Source organism: Bos taurus, chromosome 28 (genome assembly GCF_002263795.3).
Source record: "Bos taurus isolate L1 Dominette 01449 registration number 42190680 breed Hereford chromosome 28, ARS-UCD2.0, whole genome shotgun sequence".
NCBI lineage: Eukaryota > Metazoa > Chordata > Mammalia > Artiodactyla > Bovidae > Bos > Bos taurus.
Window position 1 is genome coordinate 9,344,189 of NC_037355.1, and position 17,625 is coordinate 9,361,813.

The 17,625-nt window shown below is 39.8% G+C and overlaps 1 protein-coding gene across 1 annotated transcript in view; it reads left to right on the forward strand.

Annotated features, from left to right (window-relative positions):
- ACTN2 (actinin alpha 2) overlaps positions 1–17,625 on the forward strand; it is a 78,678-nt gene that overhangs the window by 19,509 nt on the left and 41,544 nt on the right. Inside the window, exons 2-4 of the mRNA NM_001034635.1 lie at positions 11,382–11,496; positions 12,365–12,484; positions 14,870–14,956. Coding sequence (NP_001029807.1) covers positions 11,382–11,496; positions 12,365–12,484; positions 14,870–14,956 — 322 coding nt within the window. The remainder of the gene's footprint in view (positions 1–11,381; positions 11,497–12,364; positions 12,485–14,869; positions 14,957–17,625) is intronic.

The window sequence follows — 17,625 nt, forward strand, 5'->3', positions numbered from 1 at the left end:
AGGCAGTATTTGTTGGGGATGAATCAGTGGGAAAAGACTGCCTCTCTTTTTTTTTCTCTTACTTTGTCTTTGAGTCATTAAATTTGTGTTTATGTGTATTCCTGATACTCAGATGAAAAGCTGTATGTTGGTACTGTTAAGGCTCCAATTTATTTATGACTGAAATTGTCACAATTTAAGCTTGAAGTATTAAAAACTTGAATGGGTCCTGGCTCTGTATGGGTTCATACAGGTGTACCTGCTGGGTGCTGCGTTCATTAGGTGATACAAAGGTGAATAAGGCAGGACTAGAGAGTACTGCGGAGAAGGCAGTGGCACCCACTCCAGCACTCTTGCCTGGAAAATCCCATGGACGGAGGAGCCTGGTAGGCTGCAGTCCATGGGGTCGCTAAGAGTCGGACATGACTGAGCCACTTCACTTTGACTTTTCACTTTCATGCATTGGAGAAGGAAATGGCAACCCACTCCAGTGTTCTTGCCTGGAGAAGCCCAGGGACGGGGGAGCCTGGTGGGCTGCCGTCTCTAGGGTTGCACAGAGTTGGACATGACTGAAGCGACTTAGCAGCAGCGGAGACTACTGTGTTCATTTTGTGGATCTTTGGTGCATAATCTGTGCCTGTGGGCATGTGGAAAGCCTGAGAAACCAGTTGTGGGCCTTCCATTTGCAATGGAGTGCAATGGAATTTGCCTTTTTGCATGAGTTAACTTTAAGGCTGTTTGTATCTAATGTATCATGAACCAAATTCTGATTTCCATGTAGCCCTTCATATTAACTCTGCCTTAGGAGTAAGTTTTTTTTTAATGCATGGACAAAATATTTTTACTCTTTATGAGCAAACACTAGTATTGTAAGCACCTTGTACCCTGAGGAAGTTAAGATATGCCAGTGGTGTCCTCGTTTCTTTGAATGGTGGGGTGAGTTTATGTGATAAACCAGGAAAGGTAGAGAACTGGTGTGGTTCTGGGTCCGTGCATCCCTCGCTGTCTGTGTATAGCAGCAGTCTATGAAATGTGCTGAACTGACAGTGCGTTTATACTCGTTTATCAGAGGTGGAGTATCTCCTATGCTCAGGTAGACATAAATTGTGACCATGGACTGTCTTTATTTTTCTATGCAGTGACTTACTTCCCTTTCCATTGAAACCCCAAAGCACCTCAAATTTCTTTGAATTTCCACCACCTACTGCTTGCTGTTCTCTTGTGTTCCTGTAGCATTTATATTTGCAAAATATTTTGCAGTCCCCTACAATTCATCATACTTCCCAGCCAACTCATTGTATTAGGTTCATGATGCATTGCTTAGGGGAAGAAATAAGCCACAGGATTGGCAGAGGCAAACTATTATTTATAGGACGGATAAACAACAAGTCCCACTGTCTAGCACGGGGAGCTATATTCAATATCCTGTAATAAACCATAATGAAAAAGAATATGATGAAAATATATATGGGTATAACTGAGTCACTTTGCTATACAGCAGAAATTAACACAACATGGCAAGCCAGTTGTACTTCAATGAAATTTAAAAAAAGAAAAAAAGTCACAGGAAAGATGAGCTGACTTGCCCACACCAGACGCTGAGTTGGTCACAGAGCCAAGCTCAGGCTTTTAGAACTGGTGATTTTTAAGGACTGCTAACCTGAGCTGTTGTGTGCTATGTTATCCAGCAGGATCTTGGAGACTAAGCAGAGATTTATGGCCAGAGAATAAAAGGGCTACCCACCATGCCGTTAGCTGCCTGGTTATGCCAGTTATGAGAATGTTAGGGCCCCAAATGGACTTCCGAGATGTCTGGTAATTGATTGCAGCGCATGCAGCGTCCTTAGAAGGAACACTCTTCTACTTACTTACTTCTTGCTTTGATTCACTTTTTTAAAATGTTGTGTGTAATTGAAAAGTGTGCTTGGGTGCTTGGCAACCTTGAAGACTTGGAATTTTTTGAAGATCATTATGATCTTGATTGATGATTAGTCAACGTTCATTGTACTGAACAGTTGGTCACCATTGTGAGTGACTGCTGAGTCCTGAGAGCTATTCTAATGTTAAACACCAGCAGAAACACCTTTCCCCCCGCCCCTGCAATGGCGTTCAATTTTGTTCTTTTTTAAAAATTGACATATACTTGGTTTACAGGGTTGTGTTACTGCTGTACAGGAAAGTGATTCAGTTACATGCACATATGCAGTCTTTTTCTTTTATATCCTTTTCCCTTATGGTTTCTCATAGACTTTTGCATATAGATCTCTGTGCTATACAGTAAAACATTGTTGTTTATCCGTCCTATAAATAATAGTTTGCCTCTACAAATCCCGTGGCTTATTTCTTCCCTAAGCAATGATCCATGGACCTAATACAATGAGTTGGTTGGGAAGTATGATGAATTGTAGGGGCCTGGAAAATATTTTGCAAATATAGATCGTGTAAGAGCACAAGAGAACAGCAGTGGGTGTTTTTATCTATATAAAAGCTTGCATCTGCTAACCCCAACCTTCTACTCTATCCCTCTTCCACGCCATCCCTCTCCCAACTCCTCCCCCTGACAACCACCAGACTGTTCTCTTGTGTCCCTGATCCTGAGAAACACCTTTTAAATGTTTTTAAAGTTGGTAGAGTGTCTGACCCTTTCAATTTAAAGTCACTCTGCTGATTTTTCTGATGTGATTCCGGGCATTGTGGCATCGTGCAAACTCACCCAGGGCTGTTGCCCCATGATGCATGGGTCAGGGTCTTTCTGGATGAGGGGTGGGGAAACTTTAAGGTGAACTAGCATGGATCTGCCTCTACCAGCCACGTGGGTTGCATGGATCTGCCCCCTCAGAGGAGCAGCTCTCTGCCCTTGAGGAGGGCAATGCCTCCTTACTTAAAATGCCAGAGCTGCCCCGCTTCTCCTCCCTTAACCAGACATTTTACAAAATGTGTGTATCTTCCTAGACACTCCCACCCCCTGCCTTACTTTTCAAATATTAAAAAAGGACCAGGATAGTGATTAGAAGCAATCCTGGCAAATTGGGAATTTATGAAGTGGAAAAAAAAACACGGTTATAATGATTATTGTAAGTAGAAAAAGAAATGGAGCGTTGTTAGAAAATTGGCTTAACAGAGTTGTAGTTTTCAATAGTTTTTTGCAGGAGGCAGTTCAGAGCTATTGTGATAATAGATTGTGTTGCCCAGCTGGCCTTTGTATTTCTTCTCCTGATAACCTTTTGAATAATTTCATAAGTTGATTGTGGCGGTTTTTTTTGGTAGCTGGGAAAGTGTCAGGACATGAAGGACAAATAATTGCGTGGTGTCAGAGTCAGAAATAGAATCTGAGTTCCAAGCCATGATAGTGAGCTGGACCGGGCCCTCCACTCTCTCTTGGGGACCACTATTTCTGCTCACCTGGGGCTCAGTTGTCTTGCCCAGAGGATCTGGCCAGGAATCCACACTCTGACCCTTTTGATGTCTTTACTCACAGACGACAGTAAATGATAAGCGACTCAAAATTGTAGAAAACTCTGATGCTGCCTTAAACTGGTTTTGACCTGATAGACAGTGCTGCTTTTTAAGTATAGTTGATTTGCAGTGTTGTATTAATTTCTACTGTACAGCAAAGAGATTCAGTTATTTATATACATTTCTTTCTTTTAAAGTATTCTTTTCTGTTGTGGTTTATCTCAAAATATTGAATATATTACAGCTCCCTGTGCGATCAGATCAGATCAGTCTCTCAGTCGTGTCCGACTCTTTGCGACCCCATGAATCGCAGCACGCCAGGCCTCCCTGTCCATCACCAACTCATACTATAGAGTAGGGCTTTGTTGTTTATCCATTCTTTATATAATAGTTTGCATCTGCCAACCCCAAACTCCCAGTGACAATGTTGTTTTATAATTAGTGGATTTAAAAGCTGAAAGTTATTCAGGCTTACCTAGCCCAAACTTCATGCTGCTGTGCCCAAATGCCCCAGCCCTCGGTAAACCCTGTTCTGTTTCATTCAGAAATGCCCAATGACTGAAGTGAGTCTCCATGTTAGGAAATGTGACCTCAAATTAGTATTTTATGTAGTTATTATGAAAATAAAAGCTGGCTCACAAAATATAAAGGAAATTGATATCTGTTATGTTGCCAGATTTTTGTTTGGAGAAAATGGAATAGTAAATTGAACAAGGGTAGTCTTACAGGAGCCAGCCCAGTCCTACAGCCTTATTGCTAGAAGAATTAATAATTAACTGATGGCGTGAAATGGACTCATACTCAGAGACCTGTGTCAGATTCAGGATTGATTTTTTTTTTTCTTTTGGTCCTTTTTTGTGTCAGATGATGATGTCTCCCAGGTAGAGTTGCAGACTTGTGTTATTTTAACAATATAATTAATCACAGATATTACTCATTTTCATGGAAAGATGTTGTTTTCCCCTCTCTCTTTGGAATAATCTACAAGGTAGGTTGTTATATCTATAGGCTTAATTAACTTAAAAAGAAACTAAATACAAATGCATAATGTTCAATAACTCAAGCGTATCTCGACATTTCAGTGAGGATATAAGTACTTTTTTGTCATTAAGCACAGTGTACTGATTATCGTGACATATAATTTAACTTTGAGAAAGGCAACAGAGTTTCTATGGACTGGGAACTTTGCTAGTAAGTTCTTCAAAGAAGAAGGTGTGGCTTCTGAATGGAGATAGCAATTCGTGCTAACAGATATTCTTAGGAAACTCCTACAACTGACATTTTTCTTTCTTTTAAAAAAAATTTTATATTGTATTAGAGTACAGTCGATTTCTAGTGTGTTTCAGGTGTAGAGTTCCCTGTGCTATATAGCAGGTCATTTTGGTCATCTGTTTTCTATATAGCAGTGTGTATGTGTTGGAGAAGGAAATGGCACTCCACTCCAGTACTCTTGCCTGGAGAATCCCAGGGACGGGGAGCCTGGTGGGCTGCAGTCCATGGGGTCGTGAAGAGTCGGACACGACTGAGCGACTTCCCTTTCACTTTTCACTTTCATGCATTGGAGAAGGAAATGGCAACCCACTCCAGTGTTCTTGCCTGGAGAATCCCAGGGACGGAGGAGCCTGGTGGGCGGCCGTCTATGGGGTCGCACAGAGTCGGACATGACTGAAGCGACTTAGCAGCAGCAGCAGTGTTTATGTGTTAATCCCAAACTCCTCTAATTTACCCCTTCCCCAACCTTTCTTCTTTGGTAACTGTAAGTTTGTTTTCTGTCTGTGAATCTGTTTCTGTTTTGTAAATAAGTCTGTTTGTGTCATATTTAGGTAGACATATAAGTGATGTCGTATGATATCTGTTTTTCTCAGACACACTTTGCTTAGTATGACAATCTCTAGGTGCATCCATGTCGCTGCAGGTGGCATTATTGCATTCTTTATTATGACTGAGTAATATTCCATTGTATATATGTACCACATCTTCTTTATCCATTCATCTGTCAATGGACATTTAGGTTGCTTCCAGGTTTTGGCCATTCCAACTGACATTTTTCTCACCACCATGTTTTAGGGGTTGAAGAGCGTTTTCTGGCTCTCTAGATTATGTTCAGGAGTACAGTGGAGGTGCACCTGCTGATCATTTGAATATCCTTCAGACTTTTCACATGAAAACATAATACTACAAGTCATGGGCACAGAGCCTTAACCCCCAGTTGTTTTCCTCTGCTCTCTGTTGTTTCAGAGTTTCAGTACAGTGGCCAGGGAGGGTGCCATATGAGCAGGGAGACCAATCTGCACCCACTGTCCTTCCTGGCCGGTGACTCATGGGTTATGATTCTGTATATTTCAGGGGGAAATGCTATTATTTACTCCTCTGCCAAAGGAATGTATACACAGTGAGACAAAGACTCCCGTGCCTTTCCATCTTTCAGTGACTAAACACTCATTCCCTTAGCTTTTAAAGAAATAAATCCATATGTATTTATTTTATTTTTTATTGAAGTATAATTGATTAAAGGGTTAATTTCAGGTGTACAGCAGAGTGATTCAGGTATACGTATGTCTATTCTTTTTCAGATTCTTTTCCCTTATAGGTTATTACAAAATATTGAGTATAGTTTCCTGTGCCATACAGGAGGTCCTTGTTGGTTATCTATTTTATACATAGTAGGGTGTATCTGTGAATTCCAAACTCCTAATTTATCCTCCCCCCTTCCCCTTTGGTAACCATAAGTTTCTTTTCTATGTCTGTAAGTCTATTTCTGTTTTGTATATAAATTCATTTGTATTCCTTTTTTTAAAAAAAAATTCTACATATAAGCAATATCATATGATACTTGTTTTTCTCTGACCTACTTCAGTTAGTATGATCATCTCTAAGGTCCATCATTCCCTTAGCTTTGTCATGAGTATCTTAGGAGGGTGAGAAGGACTAGGAATGTCAGCCTTTTCTATCTGTGAGTAGATGGTTATGTTTTCCCATCTTGGTTCTCTTTGTGAGGCTCAGAAAGATTGTTTTAATGTGCTTAATTTTAAGATGCAGAAAGGATCTATAGAGACTTCCCTGGTGGTCCCATGGTTAAGAATCCGCCTGCCAATGTAGGGGACACGGGTTTAGTCCTTAGTCTGGGAAGATCCCACATGCTTATGGAGCAATTAAGCCCAAGAGCCACAACTCAAGAGCTTGTATGCTGCAACAAAAGATCCTGGAGCCACAACTAAAACCTGACAGCCAAGTAAATGAATACTAAAAAAAAAAGTATATGTGTTTATCACTAGGTGAACAGGAGCAGAGAAGTAGCTCTTTTCTAGGAGAGAGAGAGAGAGGGAGGTTTGAGTTGGAGGCAAGGGAGGAGGTTAGAGAGCCTTAATGTGATGAGGCAGCGTCTGAGATGGACTCTAGGCTGGGGTACATTGACCTCTTTCCTCGAGGGACTGTGTCTGGTTTATAGAACACCATTCCTTTTCAGAAAGGACACCTGCCTTGGTAATCTGGTTTGACCCAAGGAGCCTCCTTTTAAAACCACATGGACATACCTTGGTTCCATTTCAGTTCTCCAAGATTTAGTTTGCAGGGACCTTAAAGATGCACATTGCCATCAAGTAACAAGAAAATCCACGAAGATGCCTTTTAGGTACAATGTGTGGGATTTTGTTGCTTCTGTGATGGATTTCATTTCTATCTCCTCCATGATTTGCAGCTTTTTACGGAAGCAGGGGACAACAGGGAAGGCATGGAAATGGTCTCTGTGGGCCACGGTAATGAAAACTGTAAATAGAGTGAAAATTAAACAGTCTAATAAAGCTTAAAATTCCTTTTCAGAATGTACTGGCCTCTTTGCAAGCTATTATCACAAAGCCATTGGGGTCCTTTTTTGCATTGAAGTTAGTCACCACATTTATTGGCCCTTCAGAATACTCATTAAAGAAAGTGAAACTTCATTACACTTAACTGACTAAATTGACCTTGTAGATTCAATTCATTCTCTGGCTTAGCACAACTGAATAATTATCTATGGTAAATTACCTTCATCGTATGCATGCCTATAAAAAGGTGGTATCCAACAGACGTTCACAGTGTTCCACAGTGGGGGGTCAGGAACTGCACTGACTTCATGAACAGACTTGGCGCTCTATCCAGAAGTGCTTCTGATACTTGTATTATGAAGGGCCTTAAATAACATGGTAACAAAGTAAGGAAATTTACACCAGCAATATTTGCACATTTTAAAGTAGAATCTAGATAAAGACAACTCAATAAAGATTTTTTTTGAGCTGAGTTTTCTGAGTTGAGTTTTTAATTTTTTTCTCTATTTCCATTAAAAAAAAATCACAACCTGCTATATTCTCTTGTACCTTTCCCAAAAGATTAAGAATATGGTTAGTCTCAGTATTGTCAGAAAAAAACTGAAAAACTACTTTCAAAGTAGTTTTGCTTGCTGAAAATGGGGCCTGGGAAGTTTTTTAACTATATGAACTTGGTTATCTGAAAGCAGTCTAAAATGTTCATCCAAGGAACTAGTTCAAAAAAGATGGTATATTTACAATAATAGAATACTATACAGCCATAAAAAAGGAGTGATCTTTGTTGATAGTGAATGATCCCTGGGTTATATTTTTCTTTCTTTCTTTTTTTTTTTTTTTGGTTAAAGCAATTGCTGAATGTTTATTTTCTTAATTTATTTTTAAATTTTATTTTATTTTTAAACTTTACATAATTGTATTAGTTTGGAGGCTAATTACTTTACAATATTGTAGTGGTTTTTGCCATACATTGACATGAATCAGCCATAAATTAAAAATCCAGGTGCAGAACAATGTGTATATTGTGATTTATGTTAAAGGGATAGAGAAAATGATGTATGTATCTGTGTTTACACATGTGTAGAGAATGTTGTTGAAGAGAAACGCAAGAAACTGAATCTCTTTGTTGTTCCCTCTGGGGAAGGAAACTGGGCGACCGAGAACTGGGTGACCAGGAGTGGAGAGGGAAGCTTTCTCCTTTATACCTTTCTGTACCCCTTGAATTTTGAATAATAGATTCTTGAAATAATAGATAGGTGATAATAGACTCTTGTTAATAATCTTAGCTTCAGAACAGGAATGATGATTATCTGGACTAGCACTGTCCAGTAGAACTTTCACGTTCCATGTCTACTCCATCCAGCATAGCCGCCACTAGTCCTGTGTAGCTTTTGAGCACTTGAAAGGTGGCTTGTGCAGCTGGGGAACTAAAATTTTATTTCCTTTAATTTTAATTAATTACAGTTAAATATGTGTGTCAGTGACTATCATATTGATTAGGTGCAGATCTAGAGTATATGACTTAGGGTATCTCTCTGTTTAGACTGGAATAAAGTTTAGGTGTGTTTTGGGAGAAATAATTATTAGTTTAGGCTCTCACAGTAACATTTATTATTGTAAATCTAAGAAAATACCTACATTTTCTTTTTACCCTAGAATTTAATGCCATCACAGATTTCTTTTTTTTTTTAATTTTATTGAAGTAGAGTTGATTTGCAATGTTGTGTTAATTTCTTCTGTACAGGAGAGTGATTCAGTTATACATATATATTCATTTTTTGTGTGTGTTCTTTTCCACTGTGATTTATCACAGGATACTGAATATAGTTCCCTGTGCTATATACAGTTAGGACCTTCTTGTTTATTCGTTCTATATATAATGGTTTGCATCTACTATCTAACCTTCCAATCCCTCTCTCTCCTGACCCCTGACCCCCTCCCCCTTGGCAAAAACAAATCTGTTCTCTGTGTTTGTGAGTCCTTTCTGTTTTGTAGATAAGTTAATTTGAGTCATATTTTAGATTCCACGTAGAAGTGCTATCGTATGGTATTTGTCTTTCTCTTTCCGACTTACTTCACTTGGTATGATCATCTCCAGGTCCGTCTGTGCTGCTGCAAATTCCTTTCACATAGTTCTTGAAATAACTATTAGTCAAATTTGAAAATCCTTTTTATTATCCAGGAAAATCATTTTAATGGAAACCCTGTCTTTTTGTATTCTAACTTGGAAAAAGTCTATTTCTGAGAGGTTTATTTTCTTATCTACAGCACAAACCCTATTTGTGAGTCTCCCTCCAGCGTAGTGTGCCGGGCACTTTGTTCTTGAGCCCAGCAGCTGTTGTGTGACAAGGGGACAGTTTGCATTCTTAGCCAGCAGCTGCCAGAAGCATTTCTAATCTGGTTTTGGCAGGAAATAGTGCACAAGTGGAAGCCAAGTTAAAAGAAGCTTGAAAAATAAACAGAATGACTTCGGATACCCCTTAGTATATCATTCATATTTCTGCTTAATATTGCCTTAGTTATTTCTTAACTTGACTGGAATCTGAACCTTTCTAGGGCAGAGCTCTAATTGTCTTTGAAATCTGGGGTCTAATCCAGGGCCTGGAATATGCCAGTAGGAGGTCACTATTATTACTCTTGCTGTTATTATTATTAGTAATGATTGACTATACTGCAAATTTGTTTAATTGATTCAGTTACTAGCTTAAAATTGTTGTTCATCCAGGATAAACTAGTTGTAGATAATTAGTGGTTATGAGTCCCTCTTTTCTTCCCCTTCTTACTACACCTCCCACCTTCTGCTCTAAAGTATGACATTTTGAACATTCTGTAAGGGTTATTTATTCATCTGTTCTGTAAGCACATAGATTTTTCTTGTATGCACATCCTAATTTAATCTGTCTTTCTTACAGAGTAAGAGGTTTTCAGAAGGCAATGGCATTGGTATAAAAACACAGTACCTTTTACAATTTTTTTATTATTTTTTTATTGAAGTATAGTTGATTTACTAACAGGTATACAGCACACAGATTCAGTTATATATATATGTGTGTGCATATATATATATGTATGTGTTTGTCTGTGTGTATATATGTGCATATATGTGTGTGTTTGTGTGTGTGTGTGTGTATATATATATATATATATATACACACAAACTTCCCCGATGGCTCAGCTGTAAAGAATCTGCCTGCAGTGAAGGAGACAGAGGAGATGCTGGTTCAATCCCTAAGTGGGGAAGATCCCCTGGAGGAGGAAATGGCAACCCACTCCAGTATTCTTGCCTGGAAAATCCAATGGACAGAGGAGCCTGGTGGGCTACAGTCCATGGGTTGCAAAGAGTCGGACACAACTGAAGTGACTGGGCACGGAATAGTTCCTTCATGCAGTGCTTTAAGGAGGATATATGCGTGTATGTATATATATATATAAATATAGATTCTTTTTCAGATTCTTTTCCATTATCAGATCAGTCACTCAGTCGTGTCTGACTCTTTGCGACCCCATGAATCTCAGCACGCCAGGCCTCCCTGTCCATCACCAACTCCCGGAGTTCACTGAGACTCAGGTCCATCGAGTCAGTGATGCCATCCAGCCATCTCATCCTCTGTTGTCCCCTTCTCCTCCTGCCCCCAATCCCTCCCAGCATCAGAGTCTTTTCCAATGAGTCAAGTCTTCGCATTGAGGTGGCCAAAGTACTGGAGTTTCAGCTTTAGCATCATTCCTGCCAAAGAAATCCCAGGGCTGATCTCCTTCAGAATGGACTAGTTGGATCTCCTTGCAGTTTTCCATTATAGGTTATTACAAACCGTTGAATAAAGTTCCCTGTGCCATACAGTAGGTCCTTGTTGGTTATCCACTTTACATATAGTAGTGTGTATGTGTTAATTCCAAAAGTAGTACCTGTTTAAACTGAACAAAAATTCCTCAAGTGGTTAGACCAAATAAATGACTTCCTTTTCTTAGTCTCTAAAGAGGAAATGTTACTTATATCTTACCTTTGGGCTTCCAATCGTTCTTTCTATCCAATTCCAAGATGTCCCATCCTCCTGTGGCCCAGAAGGTGTGCGACGCCGGGTGTGGTCCTCACAGAGGGGCACTGGGTGTCAGCAGAGCTGTGCTCAGCACTCTTTGCTTCTGTCACAGACCTTCACCGCCTGGTGCAACTCCCACCTCAGGAAAGCTGGCACTCAGATCGAGAACATCGAGGAAGATTTCCGGAATGGCCTTAAGCTCATGCTACTTTTGGAAGTCATCTCAGGTGAGTCTTAAACATTTTTTGTAGGTGTTATACCCATTTTGTCTGAGCAGTAGATATATATGCATCTGTTTTTTTCTTTTTTTTTTTTTAAAAAAAGCTCCCTTTGAACCTGGCTGGGCAAGAACATGGTATTATTGGCAAAGAAAACTTTCCAAAGAGCAATCTGTCTGGAGTTATTTTTCTCTTCTAAAAGAGGAGCGAATTCTGTTTAAAACGGACTTATTAAAATAATGTTTCTGCCACCCACCTCGAAACAGAATGAGAGAAGAGAAAATGACATTTATATAACTCCTCACCAGGCTGCCCTGTCCAGGTTTAGTCTGGCTAGTGTGTATTCCAAAAATTGTCTTTCGTGCCAAAAGCCAGTGTACATATTGGCTTAACTCTGCAAACAGGAGTCAAAGTTTCTGAGGGGTTATACCTTGCCCTGAATGTCAGCTAGCTGGTTTAGACATTGGACTGGAGAATGGATGAAGGCAGGGCTGCCGGGATATCCTCATACTCCCGTGTCTGAGATGAGCCCTGCAATTTGAATGAGGCTCCCTGACTTCTTCTTATAGCTGGTCAGCTACTCCAATTGCTGCGGGGGCCCCAGCTGGCTTCTCTCTTTCTTATTTAAACATTGGCTCATAGACCAAACAAAGCTCTCCCAGCAGGTCTGAAAAGCATATGGACTTCATAGCACAGCCTCTGCTCTGGTCCATTTCATCTTGAAAGTACTGTGATTTACAGAAACTAGAGATACACGAGGAACAGTCAGATAATGATTTTTGTTTAAGGAGGGTGTGTGCTCTGAATTTTGTCATCTTCATTCCGCATCAAGGGGCTCTTTTCTCTGTGTCTACACGGTTCTCTTTTCACCCGACAGGGGAAAGGCTGCCCAAACCTGACCGAGGAAAAATGCGATTCCACAAAATCGCTAATGTCAACAAAGCCTTGGATTACATAGCCAGCAAAGGCGTGAAGCTGGTGTCCATCGGGGCAGAAGGTAAATGGGGTGTGATGGGAAAGTGCACCAACCTCCCCATAGGGCAGTGGGCCTGCAGCTGGTTGCCTTCTTCCCTCCCTGTTCCCTCCCCCCATCTACCGTGTCAGCCTCTTTGCCAAGCTCTGGATACATGCACAGGAGACAAGGCTCTAAGGCTGTTTGAAAAGAATAGAGTCAAATAGAGCTGATACTTTCCCCTCGTATATTAAGCTTTTAACTTATTAGCTGTATTGATTTAGCACTAATTTTTAACATTGACATGAAACAAAGATGGCTTCTTTTTTTAGGCATTTATCTTGAGAACACAGTGTCCAAATTTTAAGACGATATTGCCATTTTCCCAATGATCTTATTGTTCTAGGATGTGATAACTTAGGATGTGATTTGAACTTCATGCATTTGTGTGTGTGTGTGTGCTCAGTCATGTCCGACTCTTTGCAACCCCATGAACTGTAGCCCACCAGGTTCCTCTGTCCATGGAATTTTCTAGGCAAGAATACTGGAGTGGGTTGCCATTTCCTTTTCCAGGGAATCTTCCCGACCCAGGGATTGAATCTGCATCACCTGTGTTGTCAGGCAGATTCTTTATCACTGAGCCATCTGGGAAGCCTTAATACATTTTTAGAGGGTGTCAGATCCAGAACTAGACAGATCCATCTCCTGACCCTAAACATGGTCCTGAAGTAAACTGCTTTAGAAAATTGGATCCCAAAGAGTACAGATGGGGAATTTTGAAGTGTGTCCGTATTCCATTGGCAATCAAAAAGGCCCACCTAAAATAATTGTGGCAAGGCTGACAGATACAAGAGCTATGGACTGGACAAAACTTCTGTTTGAAAAATATCGTAGCTTAAAGATTATGACTTTGGAGGAACTGAGGTGATCAGCAGTGAAAGGAATCAGAGCATGTGACAGTCCTTAAAAATAATTTTAATTTGAATAATTTTTCCTATATTACACATAATAAAGAGAAACTCAATGCTTTGTGCAAAAAAACAAATAGAGTCAGACTAATCATCTGAAGGAGAAAGAGTTTATACAGCCCAGTAAGTTTTTTTAAAAATTGGAGTATAATTGCTTTACAATGTTGTGTTAGTTTCTGCCATACAACAGTGTGAATCCGCTGTATGTGTACATATATCCCCTCCCTCTGGAGCCTCCCTCTCACTCTCCGCATCCCGCCCCTTTAGGTCATCACAGAGCACCGGGCTGAGCTCCCCGTGCCATAGAGCAGCTTCTTCCCACTAGCTACATATTTTATACCTCGTAGTATATATAAGTCAGTGCTCTTCTCTTAGTTCGTCCTAAGACAAACTTCCCCTGCTGTGTGCACAAGTCTGTTCTCTGTGTCTGCATCTGTGTTCCTGCTCTGCAAATGGATTCATTAGTACCATTTTTGTAGATTGCATATATATGCATTAATATACGATATTTGTTTTTCTCTTTCTGACTTACTTCACTCTGTATACCATACTTTAGGTTCATCTGCATCACTATAGCTGACTCAATTTCATTCCTTTTTATGACTGAGTAATAGTCCCTTGTAAATATGTGAATGTGAAGTCGCTCAGTTGGGTCCAGCTCTTTACAACCCCATGGACTGTAGCCTGCCAGGCTCCTCTGTCTATAGGGATTCTCTAGGAAAGAATACTGGAGTGGGTTGCCATTTCCTTCTCCAGGAGATCTTCCTGACCCAGGGATTGAACCTGGGCCCCCCGCATTGTAGGCAGACTCTTTACTCTCTGTGCCACCAGGGAACTTCATACAACTTTTCTATCCATTCATCTGTCAGTCAACATCTAGATTGCTTCCTTGTCCTGGCTGTTGTAAATAGTACTGCAGTGAACATTGGTATACATGTGTTTTTTTGAATTATGGTTTCCCCAGCCCAGTGACTCTTAATAAGAACTAATAAGAAGGATCTCCATTATCTGTGGGAGATTGGGAGTCCTGGTGAGTCTAGCAGGAGCTGAGACTACCCTGCCATTCATTTATTTTGCAACTGAATCCGATAGCCTGCCAACTGGGGAGCTTGAGAAGAAGAATCAGAGTAAAGATGAGTCTGTGTTCTCTGTGTTTGATTATTTAGAACCTTAGCACATCTAGTCTTTAAACCTGGGAAATCCCTGGGTTGTTTTCAGTGCCTTTGCATATGCAAGATCTGTGCTCATTATTAACTTAGAATTTAAACTGGAGACATTTGGTTATGAATACCACATTTATAACTAGACATGCTACAACACTTACAAAAACAGAAACTCGTCTTTCCATATGTTATTTTCCAATAGCTCTGAAATCAAAACTTATAGAAGACTCATAGGAAAACTTTATATACTGATTATGTTATCTTTAACTTCATTTTTTGTTGTTTTTTCTTACCTAAAGAAATTGTTGATGGCAACGTGAAGATGACGCTGGGTATGATCTGGACCATCATCCTGCGCTTTGCTATTCAGGATATTTCAGTTGAAGGTAAATGACTTGGGTAAAAACCTGATAGATACTTAGAATAAAATTGAGTTGATAAAGTCAAGTTTGAATAGAGTTTTATAAAACTGAACAGTCACTTACATGATTGAATGAAAGATGCCTGAGTTGGGTTTTCACGAGTTTTCTATTTGTATGAAAAAAGAGACCCCAGCAATGCTGTTTCATTCATGGGGGTGGAATCATTTAGGAAAAGATGAGCACATGTTCAGAACAGAAGTCGCTTTTTTAAATGAGTATTTTTTTTTTTTTTTTTGAGCTTCTTTATTGCTTATTATACTTTTCGGTTCATGATTATAACAGTTCTTTAGACTTCACAGCTTGAAACCCTTTTTTTTCCAAGTGCGAAAAGATAATCAATTGAAATCTGTTTGTTCATTCCTTAGTTCATTTTTAACTTCCTCTCTCTTATCCTTCACTCCCTCCCCCCTCTTTTTTTTTAAAAAAAAAAAAACCAAAATCTCTATTGTCATCCTATTTTTGAGCCCAGTAACTGTTCCATTGTTGTAATATAATCCCAATCCTTGGCCCTGCCACTGAAGATGCAACTCTTTAGTCTTTTACGCCCACTGCGTTCCCAAATGTTTTGATGAATTCAACACTGTCAAAAGTGTCAAATTGACGTTCTTAAAATTAGGACTTGGCTTGTTTAGCACTTGCATCACAAAATGCGTAGCTGCATATCATACTTAAGTGTAGTCTGACTTGTTCAACCTTCTCCAAGTTTGTCTCCTATCAGATAACCAGGCACCTGAATGGTAAGGGCCGAGAGCATTGTTTATAATTCTGTCTAGGAATTTCTCTAAAGATCAAACTAAAATATAATGATATTAAAGCCTCAATAATTCAAGCTCAGGAATAGCAGGCAGCTTGAATTTATTGAGCCTGAATTTGAAAACTTTCATACAATGGACTTTTTAAAAGAAATATTTATTTATTTGACTGTGTCATGTCTTAATTGTGCATTAGGGATCTTCACTGCAGACATATGGACTCTCTAGTTTTGGTACATGGGCTCCGGAGTGTCTGGGCTCAATAGTTGAAGCTCTCCAGCTTAGTTGCTCTGTGGCATGGGGGATCTTAGTTCCCTGACCGGGGATCAAACCCATAACCCCTGCATTGCAAGGCAGATTCTTAACCACTGAACCTCCAGGAAAGTCCCTCATACAATGTACTCTTATTAAAGTACATTCCGTTCATGCTTGTGAAAATTATGAGATGCTTTTTAAAAGTTCCTGCTTTGTTAAGAAAGAATAATTTATAATCATTTAATCAATTTTATATACTTCTACATTTAAATATTTAAGCAGTTGAACCCACTTTGTAGAACAAGTTAAAAAATCTTGTTCACATCATTGCATTTACTACACTGCTGCTGCTGCTGCTAAGTCGCTTCAGTCGTGTCCGACTCTGTGCGACCCCATAGACGGCAGCCCACCAGGCTCCCCCATTCCTGGGATTCTCCAGGCAAGAACATTGGAGTGGGCTGCCATTTCCTTCTCAATGCATGAAAGTGAAAAGGGAAAGTGAAGTCGCTCAGTCGTGTCTGACTCTTATCGACCCTATGGACTGCAGCCTACCAGGCTCCTCCACCCATGGGAAGCAAATCCTTTTCCCACAGATATCACAGAGGTGAACTTGACCTCAGGTTTTTCTGATCGGTTACATTTTAAGTTACTGATAATATTAATTGAAAACTTACTTCTATTTCAAATGTAACTATGAATGGTATGATCCACTAGAGGTTTTCCCCCAAATTATTATTAATGTGCCCAAGATAAGATAATCAAATCATAGTTTTTTTGTAAAACACATCATGATAGAAAGATTTTCAAATGACTAGGAAATAAACATTCAGAAGTGCGATTCACTGGCAAAGTGCTTAAATAAATCTCTTCAAACAGAAGTCTTTTAGTGTCCTAACAGTAGATAGTTTGCTAATCTATTTTTTTATTTGTTTAACTTTCATGGAGTCATTTCTTAAAAAAACCTCACTTAATTTCTGTAAGTGTACAGAAAAATTGTCTAATTTATTTAAATGACATATATTATGTAGAAAAAGACATTGTTATTTAGACGGAATTCTTTGAGAAGCCACTCTCCATCAACAGAAATGATGGGCCTCTTCTAAGAAGGAAAACGAGAGGTTGCCGTATCTGCTGCTGAGGGCAGTGCAGAGAAGCCTGAGTAGGTGCAGTTCCTTGGTGTGTCGTATGGTTGCTCATGATGGAATGACAGATGACACTGCCTATTTATAGCATGCTTTGTGTACCCACCGTCAGGGTTTTCTGTGGGGACTTTTCAGGTTTAACCTTCACCTACAGGGGGTGAGGTATACCTCAGTCGTGTGCTATTTGGCACAGGCTTGTAACCTTCCATTGAATGCCTCAAAATTAAATTGGGGTGAGAGAGAGTCAGCTTTATTACAGTAGCCAATTCAACAGGGGAAATACTTGCTTCAGCATTCATGGTCTAAGAGTGTTCAGACATATTCAAATAGAAATTAGGTTAAACTCATGGCTTTTCTTGCCTGGGGAATCCCATGGACGGAAGGAGCCTGGTGGGCTACAATCCATGGGGTCGCAAAGAGTCAGACACAACTTAGTGACTAAACAATAATGATTTACAAAATGACTTACAAATCTAAGGTTAAG